This window comes from Dendrobates tinctorius, unplaced genomic scaffold (assembly GCF_039654945.1).
Source record: "Dendrobates tinctorius isolate UK_male_01 unplaced genomic scaffold, ASM3965494v1 ptg000157l, whole genome shotgun sequence".
In the NCBI taxonomy this organism is placed as follows: domain Eukaryota; kingdom Metazoa; phylum Chordata; class Amphibia; order Anura; family Dendrobatidae; genus Dendrobates; species Dendrobates tinctorius.
Window position 1 is genome coordinate 1,134,088 of NW_027361824.1, and position 13,000 is coordinate 1,147,087.

Sequence of the window (13,000 nt, forward strand, 5' to 3'; positions counted from 1 at the left end):
CCAGGCCAGCCCCCCTGCCACCGAGGGCTGAGCCTGGACACCACCACCACAACCAGCACCGACCTCCATGTCGCTGCCCTGGTCTGAACTGTCACCAGATGCGACAGTCAGGTCACAACAGTCATCTCTCTCCCCGCTACCTCGCTGCGGACCCACCACAGGGCCTGAGCCGGGGTGGGTAGCGGGTTCCACACAGCGAGACAGAGGGGCCCCGGGAAGAGGAGCAAAAACCAGTTGTTCCTCCACGCCTTCAGAGGCCTTACGCCTGCGCCTCCTGTTTCTCCTCTTCCCGGTTGCCTCATCCTCTGGGCAGACTTCATACCCAAACAACAGCGTGCCAAACCGTGCTGGGGATTCCGTCTGCCGTACTTGTTTAAGGATGAGGCAGCCCCCCTCAGAACAACTCCCGCTCCCTCCATCCTCCCCCTCGCTCCCGCTTTCCTCCGCGTTACTGGAGTCCAGCGGGAGGGCCAGCTGCTCGGGGGCTATCCCACTGTATGTTACCTGGCTCACGCTGGTGTCCGCCAGGTCTTCAGGTGGAGGTGGCACGGGTGTGGTGTGGGCGCCATCTTGCTCTTCCTCCTCCTCGCTTTCCTCCACCTGGGTGGGGACTCCTGACCCCCCAGGAGACCCACCGGCCATGGCCCTGAACCGGTCCTCGTTCTGCAGCTTCTCCTGGAAGGGGCCGCTGCCGGCCATGATGGTACTTCGCCGGTCCTCCAGGGCCCGAATCTCCCCTTTCAGCCGCTTGACCGTGGCGGTGACCTCCGCTCTCTTTGAGGCAGGGAGCCTGTTTTTACTGATGACCCGGGCTCCATCCAACTCCCCCCGGAGTCTCCTGAGCTGCTTGCCGGTCTCCTCGTACTCGGAGAGGTGGGCATGAATGCGGGAGGCGTAGGTGGTAGCTGGCTCTCCCGCAACCTTGGAGCCCCAGATGTTAAGGGGGGGCCCCGCCTCACCTCTGCCGGCTGCTGCACCTCCGGGGGAAGGGCCCTCCACAGCCTTCACTTCGGGGGTCCCAGACCCTGGAGCCTTGCGGCCCCCTGGGGTCCGCTTTTTCCCCATCCCTGGGACTGGCTGGCTGTGCCTTGGGCCTCCTGGTGGTGGATGAGGCCCCCCACCCCCAGCTGGCTTGCCGGAGGGTGGGAGCCAGGGGCACAGCCCCGGCGCTCAGTCCCAAGGAGAGTCCTCTTTCCTGGGAAGGGGGCAGATGGAAAGTCCTTGCAGGAAAAAAAACCTCCCTTCCCAGGAGCTTAGCAAAACCCCAGCCTGCAGAGGCTCAGCTGCGACGCTCCTCCTCTTCTGGGGTGTGTCCAGAGCTGCACTCAGTATGCTGCTGGTGCAGTCACTGTGTACATACATTACATTACTGATCCTGAGTTACCTCCTGTATTATACTCCAGAGCTGCACTCACTATTCTGATGGTGCAGTCACTGTGTACATACATTACATTACTGATCCTGCGTCACATCCTGTATTATACCCCAGAGCTGCACTCACTATTCTGCTGGTGCAGTCACTGTGTACATACATTACTGATCCTGCGTCACATCCTGTATTATACTCCAGAGCTGCACTCACTATTCTGCTGGTGCAGTCACTGTGTACATACATTACTGATCCTGAGTTACCTCCTGTATTATACTCCAGACCTGCACTCACTATTCTGCTGGTGCAGTCACTGTGTACATACATTACATTACTGATCCTGAGTTACCTCCTGTATTATACTCCAGAGCTGCACTCACTATTCTGCTGGTGCAGTCACTGTGTACATACATTACATTACTGATCCTGAGTTACATCCTGTATTATACTCCAGAGCTGCACTCACTATTCTGCTGGTGCAGTCACTGTGTACATACATTACATTACTGATCCTGAGATACCTCCTGTATTATACTCCAGAGCTGCACTCACTATTCTGATGGTGCAGTCACTGTGTACATACATTACTGATCCTGCGTCACATCCTGTATTATACCCCAGAGCTGCACTCACTATTCTGCTGGTGCAGTCACTGTGTACATACATTACATTACTGATCCTGCGTCACATCCTGTATTATACCCCAGAGCTGCACTCACTATTCTGCTGGTGCAGTGACTGTGTACATACATTACTGATCCTGAGTTACATCCTGTATTATACCCCAGAGCTGCACTCATTATTCTGCTGGTGCAGTCACTGTGTACATACATTACATTACTGATCCTGAGTTACATCCTGTATTATACCCCAGAGCTGCACTCACTATTCTGCTGGAGCAGTCACTGTGTACATACATTACATTACTGATCCTGAGTGACATCCTGTATACATTACATTACTGATCCTGAGTGACATCCTGTATACATTACATTACTGATCCTGAGTTACATCCTGTATTATACCCCAGAGCTGCACTCACTATTCTGGTTCCTAGTGTGTACTTTATTCCCTGGGATACATAGTAATAAGTAATACATCTGTGTCTCCCATAGACCTTTATTGCCGTCATTTTATAAGTACAGGATTAGATCTCACTAACGTATAATTACACAGAGCGCGATATCTTCTAGGGTCTCTGTCTTAGGGGTCTTATATATGTGACAGATATCTGACGCTCTTCTTATTTCGCCGCTGTAGTGTAATAACATCTGGTTTATTTCACAGGAAGCTGATGAAATATACTGGAAAGCACAGGCCCCGGCTACGTGCAGATGTTGGGGTCGCCCTGATGACCACTCACATCCCTACGCTAGTACTGGTGGGTGGTGTGCTGTATCGTCTACTATACATTGTCCAGTCATTCACATGTCCTCCCCGGCCTCTGAGCCATCCACGGCTTGGTCCAGGTCATCGGCGAGTGACACATCAGGATAGGGAGGGCAGTCATCATCTGGGAGGATGTTCCTGAAGCTGTCCTGGTGGACGGTGACTTCTGAAGAATCCTTTCCGGAACTGACCGACTCCTGATCGTAATTTTGGAAGCTGTTCTTGACTTTCATGATGTAGCGGCTCAGCACATTTTCACTTTCTCTCGCTGTGTCCTGCTTGCCGGTGTCCACCAGGGAACGCCTCAGGTGTTTCACCTCCGATTGCAGACGTACAACATTCTTGTTTAGCTCCGTGATGCGGTTTCCAAGATCTAAATAAATAAAAAGTTGCTGTTATAATACAGGTGGGGAAAGAGAGAGATGACGTGTGCTGGCCAGGCATCTACCGAGAAATATCATCCCTGTCCGGGAACCTCTACTGTATCCAGTCCTCCACAATGGCGGTGGAGTACTGCTCCAAATATAGAGCTGCCCTTGTGCGGGACGTGAAAAACTCATCGATAAATCAATAACAAACCTCGAGAGGTCTACAGTAATTCTGATCGGATGGGAGACCTCAAATTGGAGTCTGCAGAAGCTGACGAAGTGTCAGGCGTCCTTGCCTGGTGTAGACGTCTGAGGATCGGGGTCTGACCACTGTAGGGGAATGTTGGGTTGTGTCTTATGACTACTTACTAGATGTGCGGCCACAAGTTGCTTTATCTTTTTGGAGTTGGTCCAGAATTCACAGGGCAGCGATACTGCCATCTCCTTAGACATACAGGCTCCAATGGTTGCGTACTTGCCAACTTGTGGTGTCATCTTAAGTTACATCCCTAAACGTCCCCTTTATGCCCCGTTTTTGGCCATTAAATGTGCAATTGGACACTGGGGCTTCATCTCATAATGAAACATCCCGAACAGGTCATCAAGTTTTTCCACTTTGTTGCTGCTGAAACTTATTCACACATGGATGCTAAGATGGAATAATGATGATCCTGATCTCGGAACTTTCATGGCTGATGCAAGAAATGAAGATTAGACTTTTCACCAAATTATTATTAATGGATGTAAATCAGTGAGTAACCCTCTGTTACCTTTGCGTTTGGCTTCTTCAAATTCCCTTCTGGCCGTATCGATGTATCTCTGGACCAGCGCTTTGATCACCTGCAGACGGTACGATGTACGACTCTCACCGAAAGATCCTTCGACCACTCCCCTGTTGGACTGCGGAAATGTAAAGACAATGTAACATTCATAGTGGTGTGCAGTAGGACGGGAGACGAGCCCGACACTTACGATTGTGGCAATCGGAGGGTAATCCTGCTTCTTCTTGGGTTTGTAGCAGCAGATGAATCTGAAAATCCCTCTGTAATTATAGTAACGTCGTTTTTAGAGGACTCGCACTACAATGTTGTGTTTCACTAATGCTGGAATGTGGTAGAATGAAACATTTTTTAGGAAAAACCTTTTTTGAAAAAAGGAATCCACGTGATGTGGAACCAAATCTTATTAACTGGCTCCTAGTGGGCATTGAGGAGTCAACGACATACCCAACCAACCACAGAATTACCCAGGAAGAATCTGTCCAAACAGCCAACACTTGTGAGTGGAATTTCCTTTTGAAGATTTTCACAGGTGTGATTTGGGTAGCTTTTACTGGTCACCAATACGGATCTGAGTTCAGAGAGGTGGAGACCGTACCTGACTATGTAGAAGAGCGCTTTAGGAGTAGGGATGATGTTAAAAGGAACAGGTAGAGTCAATCCCTCTCGGAAATAGGAAAGGTACAATTTAGAGCGAGCAAATTTCCATTCGACATCAGCATCATCCTGTGAAAAAAAGATGGAAGAACGGGAACATGAGAAGACATTGGTCAACCAAACACGTATCAAAAGAAACACTGAAAACCACCCTTTTTACCATATAAAAGCTTTTACAGCTGCATATCCGTGTGGCCGGTTGTCATGGACGTCACATCTGCCCTATGTCTAAGTATAAGTCACGTCCATCCAATATGTATGTTTCACTCGTGAGGCTGAAGTCTCACCTCAATCTTCTGGAATGAGTTGGTGATCATAGCTATGAGCATGTTGAGCAGGACAATGACCATGATGATAGTGAAGAGACCATACAAGGCCCGACCAACAAACTCTGCCACCACATAGTGGTTCATGTCCACCGACGTCCTCTCCACCATCTGAAACATGGTCCAGAATAGAAACTGGAAGGTCTCATTAAAGCTGCAGGATGCCAAAAAACACAACACATGAGCCTGGTCAGATATCACAAATTATCAGTGAATATTCAACCTAATAAAAAATAGGATCCTTGTGATCCTAATGCCTAATCCCGTGGAAACCTTCAAAAGGAGCCTGAAGACCGACCTCTTCTGACAAGCCTACAACCTGCAGTAACCACCGATCCACCAAACCACTGCACGACCAGCTCTGCCCTCGTCTACTGTATCCTCCCATCCCTTGTAGATTGTGAGCCCTTGCGGACAGGGTCGTCTCTCCTCCGTACCAGTCGCTGACGTATATTGTGTAAGACTCTCGTACTTGTTTTTATTACGTATAATATAAAGCACCATGGAATATATGGCTCTATAATAATAATAATTCTATGTTGTTTTCTTTCTGTAGACTGACTTTGAGAACCATGACTACTTCTGGCATTTCCTGCTGCAGTCTGACACTGAGGACAATGGCTAGATGTATCTTCCCCTCATGTAGACTGACTTAGGCACCATGGTTAGAGGTAGCTTTAGCTTTCCTGCCTCAAACTGACATTGAGCACAATGGTTATATGTAGCTTTTCCAGTTGCAGGCTGACATTGAGCACCATGGCTAAATGTAGCTCTCCCCACTGTAGACTGTCATTGAGTACCAAGGCTAGATGTAGCTTTACGTGCCTTGGACTGACATTGAGCACCATGTCTAATTGCAACTTTACCTCCTGTACACTGACATTGAGTATCATGGCTAGATGTGGATTTACCTGCTGTGGACTGACATAGAGCACCGTAGCTAGATGTAGCTTTACCTGCCTCTGTCTAACATAGAGCACCATGGCTAGATGTAGTTTTACCTACCTCATACTGACATTAAGCACAATGGCTAGACGCAGCTTTACCTGTTGTAGACTGACAATGAGCAACATGGCTATATGTAGCTTTCCCCGCTACAGACTGACATTGAGCACCCTGGTTATATGTAGCTTTTCCAGTTGCAGACTGACATTGAGCACCATAGCTAGATGCAGCTTTACCTGCCTCAGACTGACATTGAGCACCATGGTTATATGTAGCTTTTCCAGTTGCAGACTGACATTGAGCACCATAGCTAGATGCAGCTTTACCTGCCTCGGACTGACATTGAGCACCATGGCTAGATGTAGCTTTAGCTGCCTCAGACTGACATTGAGCACCATGGTTATATGTAGCTTTACTTGTCACGGACTGACATTGAGCACCATGGCTAGATGTAGCTTTACCTGCCTCGGACTGACATTGAGCACCATGGTTATATGTAGCTTTACTTGTCACGGACTGACATTGAGCACCATAGCTAGATGTAGCTTTACCTACCTCGGACTGACATTGAGCACCATGGCTAGATGTAGCTTTACCTGCCTCGGACTGACATTGAGCACCATGGTTATATGTAGCTTTACTTGTCACGGACTGACATTGAGCACCATAGCTAGATGTAGCTTTACCTACCTCGGACTGACATTGAGCACCATGGCTAGTTGTGGCTTTACCAAGGATAGACTGACATTGAGCACCATGGCTATATGTAACTTTCCCAGCTACAGACTGACATTGAGCACTATGCCAAAGTGAGGCCGAGCCTAGCATGTGTGTATATGGAGGAGTTGGACTTGTGACTGAATGCTCCCAATATTAAGTGTGGGGCACACTTTCTGATGACAGGGTGGTCAGATACTTACTTTCCCAGAGTTTCTGATTCGCTGTAGTTGACATAGATGTTGTTGAGGCCACAGAGGAAGGCGGTGAGGATGATCATCAGGATGAACATGAACCTAAACAGGAGAAATGCTCATATAAGTAGGAACAGTAATATTGGTGCAAGCTGGGATATCCCCTAAGGGCCATATATCTACTCTTTCACTCCACCAAGGTGGAGAAGTGACGGGGCGATAAGACTGATCCAGTGATCCCCAACCTGTGGTCCATCATAATCTACTGACAAACGGGGAAAAAAGTCTTTATGAAGTGGAAGAGGAAAAAACAAAAAGCAATTTCACCATTTTTATTCATATTTCAACGTTTTTTACTTTCACTGTGCGGAAAGAACAGATGAGTAATGTCGTCCTGCAGATCGGTACAATTACGGCGATGACAAATTTAGATTGTTTGTAATGTTTAACTGCTTATTAAAAATATATCTTCGTGGCCATTTGCCGAGACCCATCACTTTTTCATGTTTCTGTTGTTGCAGCTGTGTCCGAGTTCGTCTTGTGCGGGACGAGCATTAATTTTCATTGGGACCGTTATGGGCCATAAATGAGTTTTTGATCGCGTTTTGATACTTAAGGTCTCCAAATCAGGAATTTTGACTTTTTAAAGATTTTTTTTTTCTGTGGGGGGGGGGGTAAATCTGTATTTTGTGATAACTTAATTTATTCAAACTTATACCCGAATTAGTACAAACTTGCTTCATCCAGTAAAAAACTAACATACCGTATACATTCTATGAGTAATGGATGACTGGTAGATGGCCGATGGGTGGCGTCCATCAGACATACATCTCACAATATATTAAGGAAGTTAAGGAAAGACCCATCTGAGGGTAGCATGGGGCATCTACCCAGTGACTTCCATAGTTGCCTACAGCTTTACACACGTCTTCCCATCTATAAATTGTCTCAACTAACAAGCAAAAACCATTTTTCGACCTTGGCTAAGAGGATCATGTCTGCCCCCAGAATTTTGAGGGTCAGTAAATCGGCACCTACAAGTTGAGCCTTGACGGGACATCATATGGATGGTATTATGTAAAGGTGTAGAGAGACCGTGGGTGGGTGAAGTTCCTCACCGTATCATGTCGTCAATCATTTTGCCTATAGATATCTGTAAGGTCCCAAGGGTCTCATGAGCAGGAAGGATGTAAGCCAGACGTGTGAAGCTCAGCATACTGGTCACAGCAAACAAGACCTCGGCGATGAACTGTGGGTCCTCTGTGTTCCACTCCAGACGTTCTAGAAAACAGTTCCTGCAATTACAATCCATTCTACTGTAGATCCAATATAAAACGCCTCGATCTTAGGAGACAATCGCGTAATTTCATACTGATCGGATGGTACAAAAATATCCAAACACCTTGTATTCTACGGAGAAATGATGACATGACGTCAACTAAAGCCCCAGAGATCGACAGAGGAAGGAACATTCTCCGATCTTGATACAAGCACAAGGTCCGCCTCGTTTATACAATTCTCCTTACTATGTGATCCTGATCTCACCTGATTTAGTGTAATAGCTGCAAATAAATGAATCAGGATCATCGTTACAGGAGACATAACCCTTCACCGCCACCAGGGTCCTCAGAGAGAACGACGCCAGGTACATACTGATGGTTACAATGTCCAGAAAGTTCCACCAGTCAAGGAAATAACTCCTCAGCCCCTCAATCCAGACCTCCTTACACTCGTGCCACAAGAAACCTGCAGATACATTATAGAAATTACATTCTTCTACTTACAACAGTATTCCTCCCGAATCCTCGCACATGCGCTAGAATAGAAGTTGTAATGTTTATTGTTGTACTTATGAACATGCTCAGATGAATCCTCCCGTATGCTCAATAACAGACGCTATATTCTTGTACTTATAAATAGTACCTAGGATGAATTCATGTGCTACAATAGATATGGTATTCTTGTACATAAGGGCATGAGACACACAAGTCTAGTCAAATTCTTGCGCATGCGCTGGTGTCTCCTTCTTACGGTTCATGTACAGTAAAGCATGGGGTACTTTCCTGGCGGTTCACTGCTCATGCAAGGCAGGAATAGCCTGGGCCATTGCTCATGTGCTGAAAGTAGAACACAATGGCAATGAAAAAGATTTTGGCCGGGCTTGTGATCACATCCTATGTGCTTTGGTCATACAGGGTGGGAATCAGACGTTGACATCTTGACTTCCCTCAGTAACATCTGCTCTTCTTTGCATCATGGTGTTTACAAGATTAATAATTCGCAGGGTTTTTTTTAAGTTACTTTTCTTTTTTTTCTTGTCTTTGATGTCATTTTTTACACCACATTCTAGAAAATGGCGCATGGGGTTCATTAATTTGGCACAAAGTGAAAAAACATTTTTTATTTTTGTATGTCAGCTGTTTTGCAATTTTTTAACACTAAAAAGTCTCACATTTTGCAAAATATTGCAAAAATTGCATGCAGGTTTTTTTTCAGATGTAAAGTCACTGTAGAAGAGGACTGGAGTAAATTTGCGCCAAATTTTGCAACTTTTTCAAAAATTTGCAATTGATAGCTCAATTGAAAAGGTCTGGAATCCCCAAAGTCCACCCACAATGGCGAACATAACAAAAACAGACAAACACAGATAAAATAGATTTTTGAAAAGGTGCAATCTATAAGAAGAATTAGGTGCAAATGAAAAACAGGTGAAGAACACAAAAAAATAGACAGAAAACAAGCACAAATGTTCTAATAAATCGGGACCTTCATCTCATAAAAATTAAGTTATTGATTGGTGCCACAAACAGGACCCTTTGGGAACTGCGGGAACAGTGCGGTCAGGTGCTAATGGTGGTTTGGGGTCAAACAACACCTGACAGGACTCCTCTGATAACGGATCAATGACACTAGAGCCAAACCAGAGACCGACCTGCCACCCAGATCATGTGTAGGGAATTCTGCCATATGGTCTGGTCTCGGCCTTCATATATGTCGTGTCTTCTCTCCATGATCAGGGACTCCACCAGGAGAAGTATCAGGAACCACAAGTAGGCGGCCGAGTGAAGAAGGAACTTTATCACCGGAATCTTAAGGATTTTTCCAACCTGAATTTCAATAATAGAAAAAGAAGAATGATCCTCTGACCTACTTCTCCTAATCACTTATACGACTCTTGCAGAGATGTCAACTCAGAAGAGCCCTTCACAGGGTAATAGTCAAGGGGGTGGTTGTCACAAAAACAGGAGCGGACACTTATAGACTTGGCTTGTGTAAGAAGGAATAGTTAAAGGCAGAGACCAGATCAGACCCCAGACTAGACCAATCCATGTACCTACTGCTCCTCACTTCTGGGTCCTCATTATGTCCAGGTGTCACCACACACAGGGTGCTCACGCCAGGCTGGTCAGAAAGTTGTGTGCTGTCATGAGTGAATGTGTGCATTGATACTCGGACAACCCTCGAGTATCTGGGTGCTCGGGATGATCGGCACTCAACGAGTAATGAGCGGTGCTCGTGTTTGAAGCTCGAATCCTCTCCCCACATCTTTGGCACCTGTTACACAGCTAATAAGCATGTAGGGATTGCTGCCAGTCACTATAATGCCGTAGCCATCTTGGTTAAGGCATTCCTGTGATTGGCTGACGGCATGACCTCATCAGACTTTATAAAAGGACAGGCGCGGCCCCGGATCGACACACTGACCCCATTGCACAGCTCAAGGACAGTTGTGATTGGAGGGAGAGAGTGCCTGTCCAGGCCGGTGTGTGCACAGTACAATGAATCAGAGTTCTCTAGTGTTCATTCTGGTGCTGCCATCATTCAAACATCCATTCTAAGGTCTAATCTTGTGCTTTGCTGTTTGTATCAGATACAATCTGCATTTAGCCTAGGGACAGTTGCAGGAGCAGGGAGAGTGGCTGAATACCGCCTCTAGGCAGGGCTTTGCAGTCCATTGCTAAATATATAGCATGTGACCACGTTCTTTTTTGGGGGGGTGAAAAAATTGTTTATATTGTCATCCATAGAGTATTACGTTTTTTGTGTTACATTTCGGTACATAACACTCCAAAACAGTGCTTCAAATTTTTTCTAAATTTAGCTAGTCATTATTGATGAGGGAAAGTGATCGGATAACGTGCTATCCAAGCATGCTCGGGTGTTATCCGAGTATTTTTTGCGCGCTCTCTAAGATGTTCGAGTCCCTGTGGCTGCATGATTTGTGGCTGTTAGACAGCAGCAAAACATGCGGAAATTGTCTGTTTGTTAGTTCCAGACAAGAAGCCACCATAAGAGCGCTAGCTAGCAACCCCCCAAAAGAGAACCAGACACAGTGCCCCCATATCAGTACCAGCTAATAATCTCCTGTAACAGGACCAGACGCAGTGCCCCCATATCCGTACTTGTCACTATGTCAGACTATTGATGGATTATCACAATGACGAGGCAGAAGACAGCACAGTGGACAAGTCGTTGAGTTCGAATTCTACCTGGAGAACCTCCTTTTAGCCAGAAGAGGTGCCTTTGAGCTTCACCATGCCAGTGAAGCCATGCCATAGCCCAATGCTGACATTGGGTCCTGAGCCATGGAGACCTGTTCTGCTTACATTCACCTACCAGGAGGAGTTTTTCCTTACCTTGGACTTTGGAGCCAACCAGTAGATGAGGCACAGGAGAGGCATAGTGAGGAAGATGGTGCAGGCAATGAAGAGCTTCCAGATGGTGTTACTGCCCCTCCAGCCTGATAACTTCCCACTCCAGATGGAGGACAAGACTTGCTGACAAATGGGATGTGCCACAAACTGATAGAGAATTGTAAAGGAGACCATTATAAACCCTCCTCAAGTAGCCCCAGGTCTGGTGGGGTAATCAGGAGATCAGTTGTATGTAGCAGCCAGTAGAGAGCAGCAGAGTGCATCTGGGGCAGATGGAGGAACGCTCGTGTAACACCTTACATTTACACTTTACACGTAATTTTGAGTCTCCACTCACACCCAACGCCTCACTCAAAAATCTGATGTCTTCCATCTGTAATCTGTCAGCGTTGTGCTCACAGACCCCCTCCAATGTAATAAACGGCACTCTGGAATATGGTCATTGTAAGAGGGTTGTTTTGTAAAAGGGTCAGATTGATGTGTGTGTGGTCTGTGGCCCTTAGCTCACTACACTACTTGAGGATGGTGTAGTGTGCAAAAGCACAGGGCTTGGATGGTTAAACAACAGAGTTGAAATATCAAAAAGTAAGGTAACAAGGGAAATGCTAAATATTGGTGAGGGTATCCGTAGTATTCAGTGAGTTTACAATGTGTGACTATACTAAATAAAATAACGACCCTAACAGCAAACAGCTGGACCAATTCGGTACTACATGGACAATCGGATATTCACGTGAGGCTAAAAAGAGGAAATAGACAGAAGAATATAGAGTTAAAATATAAAGATTGGTAAATACTTATCATAGTTGAAGCATGGAACTTAACAGTTACGCATCATAGGAAAGGCACAGAACTTAGCAGTTACACATCATAGGAAAGACAGAACTTAGCAGTTACACATCATAGGAAAGGCACAGAACATAGTAGTTACACATCATAGAAAAGGCATATAACTTGGCAGTTACACATAACAGGAAAGGCACACAACTTGGTAGTTACACATCATAGGAAAGGTACAGAACTTAGCAGTTACACATCACAGGAAAGGATCACAACAAGGTAGTTACACATCAAAGGAAAGGTACAGAACTTAGCAGTTACACATCACAGGAAAGGCACACAACTTGGTAGTTACACATCATAGGAAAGGCACAGAACTTAGCAGTTACACATCACAGGAAAGGCACACAACTTGGTAGTTACACATCATAGGAAAGGTACAGAACTTAGCAGTTACACATCGGAGGAAAGGCCCAGAACATAGTAGTTACACATCATAGAAAAGACACAGAACTTGGTAGTTCCAAATCAGAGAAAAGGTACAGAACTTAGCAGTTACACATCACAGGAAAGGCACACAACTTGGTAGTTACACATCATAGGAAAGGCACAGAACTTAGCAGTTACACATCACAGGAAAGGCACACAACTTGGTAGTTACACATCATAGGAAAGGTACAGAACTTAGCAGTTACACATCGGAGGAAAGGCCCAGAACATAGTAGTTACACATCATAGAAAAGACACAGAACTTGGTAGTTCCAAATCAGAGAAAAGGTACAGAACTTAGCAGTTACACATCATAGAACATCATAGAAAAG

At 45.9% G+C, this 13,000-nt stretch overlaps 1 protein-coding gene across 1 annotated transcript in view; it reads right to left on the reverse strand.

Moving 5' to 3' along the window:
* Positions 1 to 2,470: 2,470 nt before the first annotated feature.
* LOC141051509 (short transient receptor potential channel 2-like) overlaps positions 2,471 to 13,000 on the reverse strand; it is a 44,511-nt gene continuing 33,981 nt past the window's right edge. Inside the window, exons 4-13 of the mRNA XM_073548442.1 lie at positions 11,382 to 11,546; positions 9,677 to 9,851; positions 8,290 to 8,490; positions 7,863 to 8,025; positions 6,754 to 6,846; positions 4,850 to 5,042; positions 4,504 to 4,631; positions 4,099 to 4,168; positions 3,897 to 4,026; positions 2,471 to 3,131 (exon numbers count right to left, since the gene is read on the reverse strand). Coding sequence (XP_073404543.1) covers positions 2,794 to 3,131; positions 3,897 to 4,026; positions 4,099 to 4,168; positions 4,504 to 4,631; positions 4,850 to 5,042; positions 6,754 to 6,846; positions 7,863 to 8,025; positions 8,290 to 8,490; positions 9,677 to 9,851; positions 11,382 to 11,546 — 1,656 coding nt within the window. The 3' untranslated portion in view covers positions 2,471 to 2,793. The remainder of the gene's footprint in view (positions 3,132 to 3,896; positions 4,027 to 4,098; positions 4,169 to 4,503; positions 4,632 to 4,849; positions 5,043 to 6,753; positions 6,847 to 7,862; positions 8,026 to 8,289; positions 8,491 to 9,676; positions 9,852 to 11,381; positions 11,547 to 13,000) is intronic.